This window comes from Lineus longissimus, chromosome 17 (assembly GCF_910592395.1).
Source record: "Lineus longissimus chromosome 17, tnLinLong1.2, whole genome shotgun sequence".
Lineage (NCBI taxonomy): Eukaryota > Metazoa > Nemertea > Pilidiophora > Heteronemertea > Lineidae > Lineus > Lineus longissimus.
The window spans coordinates 8,155,747-8,176,030 of NC_088324.1; the positions used below are offsets into that span (position 1 = coordinate 8,155,747).

At 41.3% G+C, this 20,284-nt stretch overlaps 1 protein-coding gene across 2 annotated transcripts in view; it reads left to right on the plus strand.

The window, feature by feature from the left end:
- The window catches only part of LOC135501165 (titin-like), a 29,221-nt gene extending 9,025 nt beyond the window's left edge, over positions 1–20,196 (plus strand). Inside the window, exons 2-4 of one of the 2 annotated variants that reach the window (XM_064793040.1) lie at positions 11,682–11,901; positions 12,699–12,712; positions 13,552–13,640. In XM_064793040.1, the coding sequence (XP_064649110.1) occupies positions 11,682–11,901; positions 12,699–12,706 (228 nt within the window). In that variant the 3' untranslated portion in view covers positions 12,707–12,712; positions 13,552–13,640. Of the gene's footprint in view, positions 1–11,681; positions 11,902–12,698; positions 12,713–13,551 lie in introns of both variants that reach the window. The other variant, XM_064793039.1, reaches the window with a different exon arrangement.
- The last annotated feature ends 88 nt before the right edge of the window (positions 20,197–20,284 follow it).

The following is a 20,284-nucleotide window of genomic DNA, read 5'->3' on the forward strand; positions in this document are numbered from 1 at the left end:
CATGCATGCAATGAACTTCAATTCTAGGTCGCATTCGAAGGACGAGGCTATTTAGGGCTAAGTGTCCCGCTCGAGAACACAAAGACAAAACTGTGATGACTCTGAGAGTCAAACCCATGACCTCCTGGTTACCGGAGCTCTAACAACTATGCCACTGATTTCCCTCTGCTTCAATTCGAATGCATCATTTTGAGCCATGCGCAGAAAAGTAAGTTCTGTCATCGCGTGCTACTGGCAACTAATTCAACCTCAGGCCTATAGAAAATATGCTCCCCATCGTGTTGCCATGGTTACTGTTAATGAAACTGCCTCAGTCTGTCGTGGTGGGATGTCCCATCATAGCCACAAAGCTATTCATCATTCTGCGGACAGCTGCTGCCAAAGCGTTGCGTGTTCATTCATTGTTTTTTTTCTGTAAATCTCAACAAAACATTTGAAAAACTGGACTACAATGCAGAATATCAGATAAATCCCCAATCCTGTGTCTTGCGACATGTTGTGATTATGACAATGATGAGTAATGTCAGGATCTTAGAGGAGTATTGTGTGGCGTACTGTGTATTAATTCTTATGGCGGTGACGTGAGCTGGCTCCACCCAAAGTCTGGTAGAGTAACAGCGGCAGTGTGACACTGCTGGCAAAAGGCTTAGAGGAGTCTGTGAGTGAGTGTGCTTTTACTGGTTGTGACGTGTGCCGGCCCCAACCAAAGTAGGGTGAGAAAGTTGCAGATGATGTCCTGGAAAATGTCTCAATAGACCTTCACAATGCTTCCATGAAAAGAAATGGAGTGAATCATGTCAATTGCGACGTTTTGTTGCTGAAAGCAAGGATGAAAGCACATTTCTCCATCTCAGTTGTCTTCTGTCACTTTCATTTCCGTTGACAGGCTCATCCCTCCGACTCCCAAATCAGTCTTTTCTACCTGCGTATGAACGTCAGATGAAATTTCGATCTTATTTCATTTCCCGTGTCTCAGTTCGATTCAGAATTCACATGTTCTGTTAACGCCTAAGCGAGATATGTATTTTCTTAATACGCTGAGCTTACTCTGGAACTCTTATGTCAACATACTGTGTCATGTGATGTACCCTGCGGGCATCTGATGGTGTTTGTTCAACCTTCACGGTTCCGTTCGAATCTAATTGGATATTTTCTTTCGAACTTATGAAAGAACAAACACCCTTTTGCTTTTGTCCACAGCCTGATGACTCGAAACAAACTTGCAGGGTCGACGGGATTTAGAGTTGAGTGCAATCTTTGTCACTTCAACTTCAGAGAATTATTGCTGCGATGAGCGATAAAAAGATTGCTCATCTGCGGGTAAAACCGGTAATCGCTGGGCTTGGTGTTAATCGCAGGTTGCAGTAATCATCGATTCTTGTTGCAGGCACCTGCAATAACCACTGCAGACAAGTGAGTTTTCCGCTAACGATTTTGTCATGAATGTGCTACGTACTGCTATTCTTAGCGCTTAGAATGTGCCAAAGCAGTGGTTCCAGATTGTATTAGAAGTGCGAGCGTTTTTCACACTTCAGAACAGGTGGCAAAAGTTATCGTTAACACTGCACCTAGAATTCCTCGACACTCTCGCCAGTGGATCAAAATAACGGGGACGATTTGTCCTCATGGTAACCGCCACCTCCCGCTGGGCTTCCCAGCTGCAGTGAAGCAGCCTGTTATGGGATGCCACGCTGAACCAGGGGCAATCAGAATGTCGCCAAGCTGCTGACCGAACCCTCCTCGGTCTCATTTCAGGCATATGTTGTGGAATACATGTAATTAGAGATTCAAGCGCACACTTTTGTATTCCTTCTGTAAAGAAGTAGGTGGTTTTCAATGTGGGACCCGACGACTTCAGACTGTACAAAATCAACTCGACACATTCCTACTCCATATCTTGAACGTTTATACAAGAAGTCTTTAAAACTAGGGATGTATTTCTTCACTACCGTTTGATAAACTCACCTATGCAATTTGCTTCTATTGACATTTTATTGCGACATGACCCTAGTGCGGGCCGAGGTCGTTACGGCGATCTGGACATATTGATATATGTCAGCTGTTGTCGTTGTGCAGTGGAAACATCTGTGCCGTCTCCTCGGAGATCCTAGGTTTGATTCCCGGGTGATGGCGTAGTGTCAGTTCTCTACGTCAGTGTATGTTGCCCTGGGTATCCTGGTTTCCTCCTACAATCAAATAAACATATTGTCTGAAGGGCTGATGAAGAACCAAATAAGAGCTCACATACAGTGAACATGAGCGGCGTCTGCCTTTAAAGATGTGAGTGCAGCAGAAGGGGAAAAAATGGTTTCCCATTTCATTCCAAACTCCCCTACCGCAGATTGCATCCGACAAAAGGCCATACCATCATAGATTCAAAATGGAAGATGTTTTATTGGCGGGGCGTATTTTTATGGATCCATTATTTAGCTAGCCCAGCTGGGGATCCGAGGCAATGTGGACGTTCCCATCAATTTCCTCAGGCTATTCGGTTAGCTATGTCACATGGGTGCAGTCGTAATGGGAGATATTTCATCGCAATCGACATTGGCCATGGCACCATTAGTTTCGACTCATTGCTCGACTCTAGTGCTTCATATACAGTTGAACCTCTCTTTTAAGGACACCATTGGGACTGACAAATGCTGTCTTTATTAGGGAGGCATCCTGATTACAAAGGTCGAAATTTATTAGAAACAACCCATTTGGGACCAAAACCATTGTTCTTAATAGAGAGGGTGTCCTGCTAAGAGAAGTGTCCAGTAAGGAAGGTTTCATTCCCCCCATTTCTGCTTTTAACTTCTCGAATCTTTATTACATGGGAGACTGGACTTCCGAAAGTCAATTTGGTAGTAGCGTTCAATCTGAGTTGCATCCTGTATCCATATCACACCCCTTTGTCCAAGGCTTGTCTTACGGATGTCTCTCAAATGAATCAATGATCTGTCGTCTGTTCCCCTGCCGGACTGAGTCTACTGATTCCTGTGTCATGCTCAGCTCTCAAGACAACCGTCTGAGCCCACTGCACTTTGACTTAGCGGAGTGTCATACATCTCAAGTTTCCGTTGAGTGTCAAAGTTTGTCGTGTCTTTGTCACAACCATCTTTGTCCTCAGTCTTGTCTCACGGATGTCCCTTCAGCCGATCAATGTTGTTGATTTATGGTGTATTCCCTGGGTCTACTGTCCACCAGTGCCCTGTCATGTACGGCTCTCAATGCTAAAATCGAAGCCAAATTTTGTCCTGTCTTTGTCACATCCACCTTTGTCTCCAGTCTTGTCTCACCGATGTCCCACCAACCGATCTATTTCGATGATTTATAGTGTGTTTCCTGGCTGTATTGTCGATTCCCGCATCACACCAAGCTCCAAATGCAACAGTCTAAGCCTAAGATTCTCTTGAGTGGCAAAGTTTGTCTTTGTTCAAGTCTTGATTTGATGTTCCTTGAAACCATTCAATACAAACGATTTCCTCGATGTTTCCTTGATTTTAAGGCGGGGTCTACTGTACTGGCCACCGCTGTGCCATGCCTGGTCTCAAAACAACAATGTTAGGCCAATGCACTCACATGCATCGTAAGTGTGTCATCTCAAAGTGTGGCATTAGTTTGCCCTTAGCCGAGTATTGTATCTTATAAGCTCTCATTGGAGGTGGCAGAGTGTGTCACATCTTTGTCATATCCACTTTTGTCCCCTGTCTTCTCTCATGGATGTTTTTCCAACCAATCAATGATGTGTCATGTGTTCCCTTGATCTGACAGCAGCTGTTGCCCGAATCATGAATAAATTATCGTCAATCGATGGAATTCACTCTTGATAAAGACGCAGCTCACTTTAAACTCTATTGTAATAATTCGGTTCATTATACTAGATGTGTACTACATGACTCTAAAGGCCTGGTTTCACTACACCAGTTTACTCTCACAGTTTTGCCACTTTCACCGGCTTTCGTGGTCAGTTACAGTTGCCAAGCCAATACCTTAATCAGAATTAATCTAACGCCTGTGAAAGCTGTACGGTTTTCCATGCTCACTACCGTTGTGGAATCGGGCCTTTGGAAATCACCCAAGAGAATCGAAATCCTGAACTTGGGGCATTCCGTGCCAAGTCCAGGTTTCGAGTCGTCTTAGCTTAGCTGCTGCGTCGCCTGTCGCCTGTCGCCGTGTCAAAGATACAGCACGCTAGGTAATTTTGATTAGATGGAAGTGCGATCAGGGTTTTCTACACACGGCAAAGATTCGGGTCTAAAAAAAGCAGGCTTTTGCAGAAATCCTGAACTTGGGGCATTCCGTGCCAAGTCCAGGTTTCGTGTCGTCTTAGCTTAGCTGCTGCGTCGCCTGTCGCCGTGTCAAAGATACAGCACGCTAGGTAATTTTGATGAGATGGAAATGTGATCAGGGTTTTCTTCCCATGGCAAAGATTCGGGTCTCAAAAAACGCAGGCATTTGAAGAGATGGAAGTAGAGCTATTGTTACAGCAGTTTACCTCAATTGACATTTGGTTTAACATGATCGGAGATACAATTGAGACCAGAATCGCTATATTTAACAGAAACCTATACAGTGCTGAGGAATCGTGTTACACATGCCACAGAAATAGTGGAAAATGATCGCAGTTTGTTGATTGTGTGGTTTATGTGGCTTTGTCATTATAAATTGATATCGACTTGATTGCGTAAATTTGGGAGGAAGTAGTTTAAGTTCCTGATCTTGTCGCCAGGGTAGATCAGACAAGCGGTCCTGCCGTTGAAGATCTGCTGTGAACAAGTGGTTCAACAAGCCATGGGTCCTTTGAGGAGTAACTGTGGATTGATGGTGTGACTCTCGGCAAGTGGCCAAGAGGTCCCTGGTTCGAGCTCTACAGTCAGTGTGAGACTTTAGGCAGGTGTCTTTGTCCAACTTGCCGGACTCTTCCAATGTGTATAAATGGGTAAGAGTAGAAGAGTAGGCGAAAAGATCATCTCTGTTCTACTGAAAGGTATCGGGACAGACTTGGGTCGAAGTATAAAGTCGTATGACAACTCTTCTGCAGTTAATTCAGATATCAGACTTTATGCCTTACAAGTATGCGATGGAGTTGTCAAACTTGCCTCACTCCACCCAAAAACTTAACCCTTACAAGTATGGGATGGAGTTTCGACACGCTCACCAACCCAATTGAATTTGAAGCCTGTTGCAGGACCCCACAGTTGGAGATTTAGGCAGGTCTCTTTGTCAAACTTGCCTCACTCCACCCAAAAACTTAAACCTTACAAGTATGGGATGGAGTTTCGACACGCTCGTCAACCGAATCGACTTTGAAGCCTGCTCCAGACATACCTTTGAACAAGCGTGCTCTTTCGAGTTACCCATTGCTGTAGAAGTATCTCCTCTTAAATAATAATCTCCGAAGCATCTGCGTACTCCATCCATCATCTTATGAATAATAAATTCGGCTCCCCGTACCTACCGAAACGTGTTTTTTTATCGTGTTCTTTGATTGCTGGTTCATCTTCATTCGACATGTATGAATTTTTTTTCTCTGGGAGCTAGATCATTCGAAGTTTTGAAAGCATTTGTATATGTTTTGTCTGCTTGTATCTCTCAGTATATTTACCAGGTGGGTCTTTGATTGCAAGAAAGTGGTCTCATGAAGCATCAACACACTTTGATCTTGGTTCTTACTACGGAAAGATGTTTTTACGGTTGTGGATGGTTTCCTTGTGCCCTTTGAATGAGACTTAAAACTGAGATTCTCTATACGTGAGTGCCTTTGGCTTTACCAGGGCAGGCTAAAGATCCCACACCGGTTGAAAGTGTAACGTGATCTGAACTTCTGAAGCCATTTGTGACTCTCATTGCCTAAAAACCCACAAACAACAAATTTTTGGATTTCAGAACAGGGGTCAAGGTAATTATAGACCATGCTGTCTGCAGACTTGATCTTATTAGCTACGTGTCTAAACCCTTTAGGTTCAACCAGTCACGGAGAAGATTAAGCCTATTTCTTAGCACTGTCAAAGTACAACGATTTAATGGTTTTACATTCTCGTCAATTTGGTCGTTGACATTTGGTTCAGACAGAGACCAACTGTGAAAAATATAGCGTTAGCAGGTACATACAGCTATGGTATTTCTGTAAAGGAGTAGGCCCAATGTCTGTTAACATATTCTGTGTACGATATGGCTATGATTTGGTTTATAGGAAAATACTTTGATTGATGGTACAACTGTTCGGTGATAAACTCCTAAGAGCGGTAGAAGGGTCAGGTAGGGTCACATCAGATTCAAGATGGCTCTTGTCCTGGTGGGGTGAGAACTATTCAAACACTCATCAAAATCTGATCAGGAAATGACAAGATATCATCCTGGATTCTCGAAACCGGTTGTGCAACCGGTCTGGTGACAATCCCAAAGTAGCGCAACGCAAGAAAAGAATACCGTTCTGTCGAAAAACTAACGTAACCTTTCGGTCGCTGCTCTCATTGTGTGCGTTCAATACAAACCTAACCATGTGTGATCCACAAATGACATGCCCGAGTTTATGGATTCCTGTGGTTGCCGTGTCGTGGATAGCGCTCGCTTATCATCCCCGATAGCACACGGTTCACCGCGCGCACCATTCTCATCTATTGATGGTTGCTATTGATGTGCGGAGATGCTCCGTATCGTAAGTCATGAGGGATGCTGAGCGGTGTCTGACGTCATGTATTATGCGTTGCTTTTGATCTGACAGGATGGATGGGGCTACCCAGGGGCGTCTGGCCCGTTAGGGCAGATATGGCTTGTGTGTCAAGATAAGGACAGAATAGCTTCACATGCAGACGTTTGTTGCTTTTGGTGCACGGATGAAGAGGGGAGATGACAGGGCGCTACTAACAAAATATGTCGTCCCATCGGTAACTTAGTCTAGGACTATACTGCTTTTGCAACTCGTTGGTAAGGCTTCAGAAGGCCACAGGCAGTAGAAGAACTGGGTCCCGTAACTGTACTTTTACAACAATATCCACTGGGGCTTATATCATTTGACTGTTTCTTCACTCCGCCGGCCTGGTTTCTGCCACTATAGGCTTCATCTGCTTGGCTTGGATTGACCTGCATCTTGTTTGAAATTCACGTAAGAAAGCCAGGATGCTGTGTGGTTTCTCATGACGTTGTGACGTTGGAGGCTCTGTTGTTCAATGGATGTCGTGTTTGCGTCTTGCAGATTATCATCATACCATACGTACCACGCGACCGTGATGGATCCAGGGGACTCATTTCTCCGCACATAACGAGTAATATGGTCCCTTAATTAGCCTAAAGTCATTAATTTTCTGCACACTTTGGTCGATATGTATGAACAAGTGGTTATTTATAATAACATGCTGCTGATTGCGTCTATGACCACTTGATGCTTTGACATTCTTTGTATTGTTCATCAGGTCCGTCTTCAATCTGAGAGTGACAGGGTCTAGTACTGGGTCTAGTGGTTTTAAAAGATAAGTTCTTGGCCTCATAATTGGCGATACTAAACTCTCATTAGACTAAGGTGTTTTCAGAACTTGAGTGATGTGTATATTTGTCACCAGTGGGGTGCAGAATGGTTGACGGAATAGCTCGCGATGTTCATCTAAAGATATTTGTGGTGAACATAATGGGGAAATCAATATCAAATGTTGTCCATACCGTTCGAATCGAATGTACATTTGGTGTAAAATGTACACAAATTGTGGTTATTCTAGAACTGGGACGCACTCTTGGCACAATCTTGAATGCCGATACTATACACCGTGTGTATTGACAGTGGCGTTCTGCCCAATTTGGATTGTAATCCTAGCGCAATGTGGTGGGATGATTTTCCCAGTAATAGCATCTTGATATCTTGTGGGGTTGGCTTTTCCGAGGATTTTGGTTGGGTGGACTGATTTGTGTTGAGTTTTTCACTCCCCATCATTTTCGAATGATTTAGATGGATACATACTCGAAGAACCCCAGTGTCTGACTTGTACCCCCCTCTCCTCTCTATCTGACATCCCAACTTGCGATGATATTCGAAAACATTCTCAACCATACCCTCCATAGATCATAACCCGCCACACTTAATCTGTGCCCCTCAGATGTAACTGAATGTGATAATGTAACTGAAGAGACCATCGCCGACGTGAGCAAATAATCTCAAGTCCCATCCAACACTTAAATATTGTCAAAAAGTAATAAGCCAAGATGTTATGGATTCATATCTCGCTGGTTGATTCGAGCGTAGGAATTGTTGGAGTGCTGGAATGAACTGGAATAAGAATGATGTGAAGAGATGTTGGATGGTGGAAAGGCCAGGCATGTATCGATGGTTTTGGAAATGGGGGGATGCCAAAGGGCAAAGCAGACCGTAGAATGTCATATCTTGCTGGTTGAGTCGAGCGTAGGAATGTTGGAGTACTGGAATGAACTTGAATAAGAATGCTGTGATGTGAAGAGAGATGTTGGGGTATGTTGGATGGTGGGGAAAGGTGCAGGCATGTATCGATGGTTTTGGAAATGGGGGGATGCCAAAGAACCAAGCAGACCGTAGAATGTCATATCTTGCTGGTTGAGTCGAGTGTATGATGTCGGAGTGCTGGAATGAACTGGAATAAGAATGCTGTGATGTGAAGAGATGTTGGGATATGTTGGATGGTGGCGAATGGTGCAGGCATGGATCCTAGGTTTTGGAATTGGATGGATGCGGGCTAAGCAGACGGTACCACAGGATGTCTGCTCATTAACCAAAATGGCTTACAACAGAACCGTCGCTCACTTCTGGCCAGGGAAGTGGCTTAACCATGTGTTCCCTTCTCAAAAAATTGTCAAACGTTGCATTCTGGAGAAGGAAACCTATCCACTATCGAGCACAAGATGTAACACTTTCAAAGATTTCAGCATCGAGATGTCTTTTAAATGAAGGTGGAAGTCTATGCTAAAGAGAAGAAAAGTCTTATGCCACAGTCGTGATTTATGATGCCATAAAACATTTTTGTGACGAGAAGAAAAGCTCAATTAATCTTTTATCCAATTTAAACTTTAACGAGATGATATCAAATTTCACGGTTCGATAGATTAATTGCTTAGAATCTCGACTTTTTGTTTGTCATCTGGCTTCTGTTGAAGGATAGATCATCTCAGTTAGGTAAGCGACCTTACAATCACCTGGATGAATATGTGTCGAGTTAAACGCCTTGCTCAAGGGTACTTACATGTAATATCAAAAATATACAAGCTAACCTTCTTATGTGGTGTATTTAGCAACAACCGCTTGCCACCTGAGGTTTTAACCATTGTGCCACCAGTCAGCTATCAAATTTAGCATTACATCAGCCAGTAAAAGAACATCAGCATCCACTGCATGTTAGAATATGCTGCAGTAACTGTAGGATAATGTAATAATCATCAACGCATCCTACCCATTTATGATGAGTCAATTCCTGCCGCATAAAATCATGCGGTATCCGCATCAAAATCTAATGGACTGGAAGTTTATAATTTTCAGGGCGATTAGTCAGTGTTGGAAATGAGTGGTGTTTTGAACTGGATCGCAATGTTCGTTCCCTGATGATGCGTTTAATATCTGCGTTGATGGCGATTTACCGCCCTGTGCGGTATCAGTCGCTCCGATTTGCTCACTCATTCCGTATGGAGAAGTTATTTGTAAATTAGGCAAAACAAAAACGTTAAACTGAGATACATGTCGAGTTTTTGTAAAGGCCGTTCACTATCGGCTTTCAATTGGTGAACAAAAAACATTCCGTATTTTTCTTATGAAATCACTTAAAAAGAGTTGTAGAAGTTATAAATTTATTGTTTTACTCCGCAACAGCATCCTCCAGAGCCCATCCACTTGCCCGCAACTATGAAGGTTTTTACAAAGTATTCATAAAACCGCAATGTTCAATTTTTTCCCCTAATTGTCAAATCGGGGGCGCGCAACCAGAGTTAGTCGCATTTGTCCCCCGATGATAAGTTGTCCATCCACACTGATGATGGTGACGGATCATCGAGTATGATATCTATTCGCAACGATAGACCCACTCATATATTCCAAACCATCCAGAAGTTAATCTAATTTTATAGCCATTCATTGTATGTAGTTTCAATTAGGCTACCCGCTCGGAATGCTAACCACGCTAGAGTTGCAACTGGCCATTTCATGTAGTAATTGGCTAATGATTGGTTGGCGTCAGCCGTTGGGGAGTTTTGGTGGCGACTAGCTCCTCGCGGGAGGTGAATTATGTATCGGATGCATTCTGAGATATTCTGTGGTAATGGGAAGGGATTATTGGTTCAAGGTCATGGTCGATGAAAGGCCTAGGTCATTGAGAGTTCAAGGTCATGAGAGACTTCATTCAAGTGACTTGCTTTAGGATGATGGATGCTTGTTTACAATGCAAAGGCCTATCGATGAATCATAATGAATTCACTGGTGGTGATCTATGATAGTAAATCTCTTGACATAAGCCTGGCAGTGTTCGGGCCCTCGAGTGACAGGTGGCAACGACTGAATCACATTCTGCACCGTGCATTTCAATGATTTTCCACAGAAGCATATGTCACTGTTTGACGCACATGTGTTGCAGAGGACGACACCCAGGTCTACAGACATTTTCATCATAGCCAACACCTACTTATGATGGTTATGATGTGCGCCCTGATACACACGGCCCCCACGGAATAAAACTTATCAAGTTAAAAATGATGTATCACTTGATACTTTTGAGGCCTATTATAGTGACAGTTGTGAAGCGCTATATACCCGGTCAGTGGAAAGCGCTATAAAAAACAGCCATTTGATGAGGTAGAAAAATTCCTGAATGAGAAGAATGAAAAGTGCTGCCGTCTATTCAGATATTTCCGATCATTTGAAGAAGGAGCTCTCCTGTCAAAGGTTGAGACACCATATCCCCTTGTACATTACATATCTCGAACTCGTCCTCCCACAGCCTAATGAACGAGTTTGCACGGCTACAGATCATTGTGTTCTTCATGAAAGTGACATGGCATTATCTCTTGGCATCTGATGTAAGAAAAGACCGTACCACGCGTAGAATAACAACAAGATGAAAACACGGTATCCTGAAACGTCTCACGTAACACCACTCATCGCCATTGTGTTTTCTCTTGGAAATTACCATAAAATACAAATGATACCAGTGTGTTATCACTGCTAAACGCTTTCATAGTTTGCCTCGGAAGTATGACCTCTAACGTGATATTTTAAGAGACTCTCGCCGTGTTCGGGGCGCTAATAGAAATGTCTGAACAAGTTTAAGAATAATCAAAGCCCATAATTGAAATTACCATGTGTTGTCAAGTCCATGACCTCTGTATCTCTTATATTGTAAACCAGAAAATATTAGCGCCTTATTGCAGATTCTGGTTTTTGCAACTTCGAAACAATTTTAAATTTGACAGACTGCGGACGGAGTTCAAATCTCCTTCATGAACATAATCTATTTCTCTAAATACGTTCTGTCTGTTTGCTTGCAGCATGGCAACAAGATGCTTTAAAGATTATCAAACAGGAGTAGAATCACCCTATGAAGGACAATCAATTATGGACCAAGACTAGTGTCCATGATAGAGTGTGTATCCTTATAAGAGAGGTGTCCGCTAAGGGATCGGTTCCACTACGTAGAAAAAACTGTCATCAATCCAACATCTCTGACCGTCTTGTCAAATTTTCCTCTTTGCAGGTTGGTCGCGGTCTCCGTTTCAAGGAGAGTACCCCCGAGGTTCACGAGTACCCCTCAGAGATGACCATGATGTCGTTCTTCCCGGAAGAGGAGCAAGAGGATTACGACACGTCGCGCTCGAACATCAGCGATGATGACACTGACGAGGAGCCGGATATGAAGAGGGACGTGACAGATAACAATATGATGTCATCGCCGAATCAGGTTGTCGGTTCGCCAGGTACGTTCCACGTGGTTTGAATGCGATTTGCACACAGGCAATTTTTGTCGCTGCAACGGAGGACTCCAGTCCCCTCTAAAAGGCAGCACCTGCACATTGTCAAATCCTGCTGTGATGCTACACAATGGTGACATTGAAACAACTCTACTACAGTTAGAACCTCTCTATTAAGGACACCCTCAGGACTGACAAGTGCTGTCCTGAATAGAGAGGCGTGCTGATTAGAGAGGTCAAATTGAATGGGAACAATCAATTTTGGACCAAAACTGCTGTCCCTAATAGAGAGGTTGTCCTTGATAGAGAGGTGTCCGCTAAGGGAGGTTCCACTGTATTAGTTCTTTATCCAAGTCCCCCATTTTGTCTGCCATTAGTGTACTCATTTATGATACAGTTGTCTTCCGGACAAAACTGTCGACGCCCAAGAATTATTGCATAAGGTTACCAACGGAGTACAAAAAAAGTATTCACAATACAATATGTGAAAGCCACTTGAATGCCTTATCAAGGTCGTTTCTTTTGGCAATAATTCATTCCATGAGGATTAATGGGATTAGTGATAGAAACAATGTTCACTGTATGCTCTCTGGAGAGCACAACAGGAATGTCATTCTGGAAGTGCTCACTTTGAAGATAAAATTAACCGTGCAGTACAATTGGGATACTTGTTTTGCGATATTGTACCCAAAAAGTGCTTTGAGCTAGGCTTAAGTTATAATAATGGAAATATGCTAACATGATGTGATTATTATCATAACGTCATACATGTACAGTCAAAATGTACACATTTTCCATTTCAGTAGGTTAAATAAAGGTAAAATGAATGCAAAATTCGTACAAGGCTAGCTTTAGCATTAAGGGAAAGGTTAGAGGAGGGGTTAGTGTTATTGTAGAAAGGTCTTCGTGGGATAGCATTGTCAGAGTGTACGAATATTGTGTTTACTCAGGAAGAAGGTTTTGAGCACCAATAGTCTATCTATCTATCTATCTATGTATCACATTTATATAGCGCCCTTATCAGTCCTATATTGGGCCGTTCAAAGGCGCTTAACAAAAACAGAGTCTCTATAAGAAGTATATAGTCTTTGACAACAATAAACAATTCTAATGTTCGTAATGTTGTTGAAAAAGGTGGGTCTTCAGGAGTGTCTTAAAAGTTGTGATGGAGTCCGCATTTCGAATATTACTAGGGAGGTCATTCCAGAGTGCTGCTGCGGCACACTGGAATGTACGCTCGCCAAATCTAGTCTTTGTGCGCGGGAGCACTAGCGAGATGGTATCTGCTGATCGAAGTACTCGCCGTGACTGACGGATCTCTAAAAAGTCAGACATTGAAAGTCAGTCATTGAAAGGGTAGCATTAGCATGAAAGGAAAGGTTAGAGTAGATGTTAGCTATATCATAGAAAGGACCTGGTAGCATTAGAATTGTGCACAGAAAGGTTTGGGCTTTTTCCGGTTGTACGAATATTGTATTCATTTTATCACTGATCATTTCAGAATCGCACAGTTCTAGTATTTCACGACTCTAAAAACGTCATTAAATGCATGGCATATCACACCACGTTTAGTGACATGATCTGTTTTGAACAATCGGCCCTGATTAGATTTCAATGTGTCTCAATGTCACTCATTTAAACGCTTCACTTTTTCAGGCGGCGCTCTAGGGAGTTACAAAGGTCGATTTATGGACGAATATCAACTTGGCACGGCGCCAGCACCGTCAGGACGACCTCTCGCGCAACGCATCATTCCGGAACCTGAGCCGGAGCCGGAGGAGACGCAGATCAAACCTGCGGACGAGGATGAGACGTTTGCGTGGTCAGAGTCGACAAACTCTGACATGTTGTTCTAGATTTGAAAGCTGCATCTTTGGAGGTTGTCGCATATCTCTGTGCTGCTGTGAAGTGTGCTCATTGTCAAGGTCTCCTCGGACGCTGCTTGAATTCCCTGCAGCAGAAATCTTTTGACGAAACTTCTTGGGCGGTACACAGAGCTTCGATTTCTGACAATTTCTGATGAATCCCTGTCCTCAAAACTGGAGCTCTGAAACTATATTGGTACCTGTTTGTATCAAAATAACTCTCCTACTCCTTTGAACCATGATAGTTGTGACAATTTTATTTTGCAAGATACGGGTATGTGACCTTGCGATCAATCATTCCCTTGTTTACTTTTATTCTGTCATTCCATTTTGAAAATACCGGTATGAAAATCTCATATCTACTTGTTGAAAATTAGTTTTTCGTTGGCTAAACATTCCTTTTCAATATCTTCTATACATTCCTGTGTGTTCTTTTCTCGATTTAACGTATCTAGTGCAGTTGAAATGGCTGGTTTGGACCAAGCAGTGGAGTTGAACTTCCAGACTCTCTCGCTGGACTGGCTGTCGTGACCTAAAGGCCTTTTAACTTGAAGTAGTCATGAGAGTTCTTAAACTTGATACCATTTCAACGGATACTGTTGGGTCAAGCGCAGCCTACTTTTCAACCCCACAAGTTCCGAAGTGACTCAAGCTTACTCAGGTTGGAAGGGGGGGTGACTTAATTCCCCGGTTTCTCAAAAAGTTCCCCCGATGGGACATGGCTCCAACACATTTTGTGTTTTGGTGATAGCTAGCGGGGTGTTAACCACTAGCATATGTGGCTCCTCGAAGTTAAGAGTGTAACAGGAACATTTAACCTTCTTTTGAATAGTTATAAAAAGTAATTCACATGGTGCTGAATTCTATGACAGTAATGTATTCATGACACGAATATGGAAGTTTTTTTTATCATTTTCATGTTGATTTCTTGAACCAAAGAACTAAAAAATGTTGTGTGTGGATTGCATAAAGTGAGGGACAAGAGAAGATTTTATCGAAGTGAATACTTGGGGAAGGGGGGGGGGGTTCTTTGAGAATTGTGTTCTTAATAAAGCCCACAGAAGTTCTATTCCTGATTTGTCACGATGGAACATATTTTGGATGACCTGTATATTTCATGTCTAAGACATTTGCGACACCCTGTATATTTAACATCTGCCGTGTAGACGTGTAATAACGACTGTAAATATTTTCATACCGAACAACGCAGATATTCAGCAGGGATAGATTGGTGTTACGCACAACATCACATACTTAATACCGAGACTTAATAAAGACTATTCTTTATTAATTCTTGTTTTACTCCGACATCCTAACGCCTTGTATTGAAGTTGAAATATCTTCTTTGCCAATATATGCGGGAAATTGAGCCTGTGCCAGGGCGTGACACTAAGATACGACTACGTTACTAACCGTGGTTTCTTTTTTGGCCCCCTGGTATGCTACCAGAGAACTAAAATGCTAAAATGTATGCAGTGCACTACAGAACCACTCATTTGAGAAGACAAAGACCAAAGGGGGTGAATATGCGGGATGGATGCATTCATTCCTGATGGAGGTTGCTCCCTAAGCTAAAAGGTGCATTTAGAAACTGTGTTGACATGCTGAAGAAGGTTAAGGGGTGCCAGTACTGTAGGCAATTTTACATGTAATAGGCCTATGTGAAACTGATGCACCTCAGCCCCCTTAAACATGTCGACACAGTAAACAATTCCTTTTGCTCGAAGCTGGCCCGATGATACAAGTCATTTAGGATGTTGGGGGAAAATAAATCGCGTTATTTCTGACGATCGGCTTAACAATCCCACCAATCATATTCAAGAAGACTGATCTGAAAGCATCTCGTTTTGAATTATTATCTAAACATAACCATAATTGTTAAATATTATGTATAGATAGACGATGTAGACAAATTTTTCTTTACCAAATTTTGTAGGATTTTTTAAGAGTGTATAATGCATGCCTTTAATTTAATTAGGCGATTTGGTAGTTCTTTAAAAATCATTTTCAATGCGCCCTAATATGGGATTTTCTTCAGTATCGTATGTGTACATAATGTTTGTTTGATAATTGCACAACCAGCCGTGTCGCCTGGTGGTGTATATGATAATGAAACCACTAGAGGCATCTGGTGGCAAGTTGATGTACTATAGTAGCAATAGACCTGTGGAACTCCTTGCTTGAAAATCTTGCGGCATGTTTTCCGTCCTGGTGAGGATTCTTCGGTCGACAAGCACTAAAAAAGGGTGAACTAGAGACTCAAAAATGTAATCCTCTTGTAACTTTCCTTAAAATGGTAAGAAAGTTATCATCAACCTGAAATGACTATCAGATGAGTCAATGTGCATGCAAGTTTTTCAAGTGAGGTGTTCTGCAGAGACTATGCAGATGACGTCATCACAAAGGACACATTTTGGATGTCAAATTGACGTCCTTGACCCGCGTGGCGCACATAGTTGTTGGCGGCGGTCGTGAAGTGTGGTGACGTCATCAGGTGGCACACGCTGTTGGCGATGTCAGGAGTGTCAAGGTCACGGATTGACGTCCAAATAGGCCGTTGTAATGACGTCACTGAACAGTCTCGAGAATTGTATAAGTGTTCCAAAAAATCACGCTGTTGCCATTATTCTGGAGTCTTCCCTTCAAAATATGTAAATATTGATTAAAACGATGTGGTTTCTGTATATGCTGTGTGTAGTGCTTTTCCATTCCATCTAGAGCCGCGACGTTTTGTACATACTTGTAGCATATGTATACGCGTATTGGTTCCTCTTGAATGGATGCTCTCGTTATATATAATTGTAATTTAATCAATGTCTAACTTATGCTTCTTAATGTTATTCGATACATTTCCATAAGAAATCTGTATATTATGAGCGAAGTTCTTTTGCTAAGATTGTTTCTCGATTGTCTCACCAGGAAACTTGTGTATTGGTAGTGCATCATTATGGTACTACGAGACATTTCTGATTTGAAAAATTTCCGTTTTTCTCTGACAGATTGGGTTTATTTTCATTGTAGAAATGAAAGGACCTGCACCTCCGCTCTCTGTAAAACTTGAAAAATTTGAATCTGACAAAAAGAAAGGCATTTAGAGCCATATTTATTTTGGCCGAAAGTGCTTTTCCCAGTAAGAGCACACCCGATCCCCTTTGCCCATGCCTGTGAATTGTTTGACCCCAGTCTTCTGATTTGCCCTGGCTGTACAGTCAAAAACTAATCAAAATCCATCACAGCTTATTGTTGACAAGAGTTTATATTGATTTGAAAACCAGACAACTGTAAAAAGTTATGTTGCTGCTTATTTATCAATAGTTATTTTTCTGTCCAATTACACTTATTTTGGCAGAAGTGACGCTTACATTTGATCCAAAGTTGATCAAGTTTTAGCCATAATGGTGGTGCCAATTGTCAACTCCTAATCAAAATATTCTAACACAGATACTAACATTTATTATTCTTGACATGCTTTAGTCTAAATATTAGGATAGAGGTTCTCATCATCATTTCTGGCATAATTGCAGAGCTCTCAAATGAATGGTCACGATAATAGGTTTTAAAAATCAGTAACTTTCGGGGATAAGAATGAAATTTTTGAGACAATTCCGTTTTAAATTGTGACAAAGCCTGTCCTTAAGGAATCCCTGCTGTATCATGAAATGAAACTTGTGCAATGTACATATGAAGTTTGTATATACGCCAAGTAGTTTATTTATCCGTCTTATATCAGTCGTGATCACATTCTGTAAAATCGCTTTAAAATTTATTTTCATGGTTGAAATTATGGCCGATAATTTTCAAAAGGGAAATCTTGTGTTCTGGAGCTAAAGATGGTATCCTTTAAGGGCTGTGTCGCTTTAAATGAACGTCAAAATTAAATTATTTCACACATGATACCATTTAAGAGAGCTCATCGTCACCTTTCCAATGAATGGTCACGATAGGAGGACATCTTTTCTCCTGAAAGTCGCTGGTTAAGTAGGCTACAGTGTCTGAGGCTGAATTCACTCGGACAGGTGGTCAGCCTTGACTCAGGAAGGTGGGTTACCCTCGGTGAGGTGGTTGCCCATTCCACAGGGTGTGGTTACATTTGCTGTGAACAAATATGTGAGCTTTGGTCTTGCAGTGTTGCTTTATATTTTTAAAAACGTGTTCCCAAATTTAAAATGTAATGAGTTTTGCGATGGCGTCATCGTTTCACCCTTCTATAGCTTTCAATGTCTCCGCCCAATTCAATTGTTGATTTATGTTTCTGCTAAAGCTTGTATTCTATCAATATAATCAAGATAAATAAAGACTTGGTCTTCATTTGTTCTTGATATAACATCTGTTTATTTTTCAATTCCATTCTAGTGCTACAAAGAATGGATAACGACTGTGAGTCTTTGTCACTTCTTGACGATACATGTACATTGTTATATAGATTGGAGCCTATGATATTATACAGAGACTTTGTAGTGATATTTAGATCACCAAAACCATCAGAATATCTGTCTATGAATTCTGATCCCTTTAAAGGTATTATATTATTGTTATCATAAGGATTCCGATTGTTTTTTTGGAATTCGAGCAAGGTGGCTCATGTCATACTTTATTTTAGCATCGTAGGCTATTCGATTCGCTCAAAATAAACATCACAAAGTAAATTTTCTATTGGAAAAACCAACGACATTTTGTCGTCTACCAAATATAAGTTGTAAGTTTTTAATTTTTAAAATAACTTTTTTCATGAAGCAAAATAAATGGTCGCAAAAATTTGCAGGCTTAAAGTTTACCTAAGCATAAGGCCTTTACCCTTTCAATTACCCCTGTATTAAGGGTTAAATCATACAGAAGAACATGTTAATTATTGAATCTCAATCAAATTATATTTGAATCTCAAAGCCTTTGGAACAAGTTGTGAAAATCTTGGTACTGTCACATTGGGTGACTTTGAAGAGTAGGGTAACTTTGAACAGTGGGGTAACTTTGAACACGCGACTGCAGACAATTCTCAATTCTCAAGGGTGTTCAGAGTTACCCTATGTGGCGGTCATTCAATAATCAAGATGACATTGATGAAATAGAACTCTTTAACTTGAAATCTCATCGGTTTGCTGACAAAATGTGTATATACACACTGAATGTAAATTACAACAGTGTCATTGTTTAGACAGATAAACGACTTGAAATCATAATCTTTGGCGCCAACCAGCCTATATTTCGACCGGGGGACAAATTTGCCAGTCAGTTGTGCAGTGGATGCCAGCACGTTCCCTGCATCAGTCAGTTTCTTCACAAACTTCTGTCTTTATAATGTTTGTTTAACATATCAACATATCTGTGTTCTCTTAGATACCTGACATATCGATGTGCTTTCTCTGTACAAATGTACTTAAAACTGTTCTGTGGTTGCTGTCCATTGCTCATACATTATTCTATCAAGAACCATTATCTATTCTTGAAAATACGTGTTTTCAGTAATATACAGTATGCCTTAGTTATTTCATGATTTCATTTACTTGATTTACAAGCATTTGATTCAAAAATTCAAACAAATGCATAATATTCGAAAAAATTTTGATTCATTTGTTTTTACTTTCAAACTTAAACTTTTGAAAAGTTGAAATACATTCTTGAGTGTCTTACTTCGAATGTAAATATGACCTTGAAACACAACTAAAAACACACAAAACAAATAATGAAATAACTATGGCTTGACAATGATGTAATTGTCTCTTGTGCCTGTAGTTTGATAACAATTGAATTCCATCCTTTGTAGGTATGTTAAATATGTTTGCAAGAAAAAGAATGCGACTTATTGAATCCTTAAACCTAAAGTATGGAGGGCAGACCTGCTATGTTCCCCATTAGGAACCAGCTGTTATCCGCATATCAGCAAATCAATATCTTAGTCATAGGATATCTCTTATATCAATATCTATTGCACACCTCACACCCTTCAAAGACTTTCCAAAACACCTTGACTTCTCTGGTGCGCTTTTTACCATTCCTTTCCTTTAAGTTCATTGAAATGAGCAAATTTCACATCCTCCCAAAGCAGGCCGTTGCATCATTCTTAAAATAACTTCAATCAAAACCCTGCTGAAATTTGCCTGATTTGGAAATATTATCTTGGCCATTACATTGATGTGCATCACCCCACTGTCCAATCCTGAGTTAACCTAAAACTACCAATGATTTTCTGACCGCCACAAGCTTGTGTTTGAAGTCCAGTTTCAGCAGGGTTAAATGAGCGAGTGTATTTGAGGTGCGATCCAAGGGCCTGCTAGGGGAGGATGAAGTTTTTTCGTCTTATTGGCATATCTACTTATAAGAGTCTATAACAGTTGTTTATGTGTATATAAATGTTGATTTGTACAAGACTGCCTCGAGCGTCTTTCACTGTGAAAGGATCATGTAGGAAATTTGATAGGAATAAAATGTATGGTTGAAAGTGTCTTCGTGTTCCTATCTCGGGACGACAGCAGTCCAGGAAAAGAATGAATGAAACTGCCCCCCCCCCCCTGAGAAATTTGAAATGC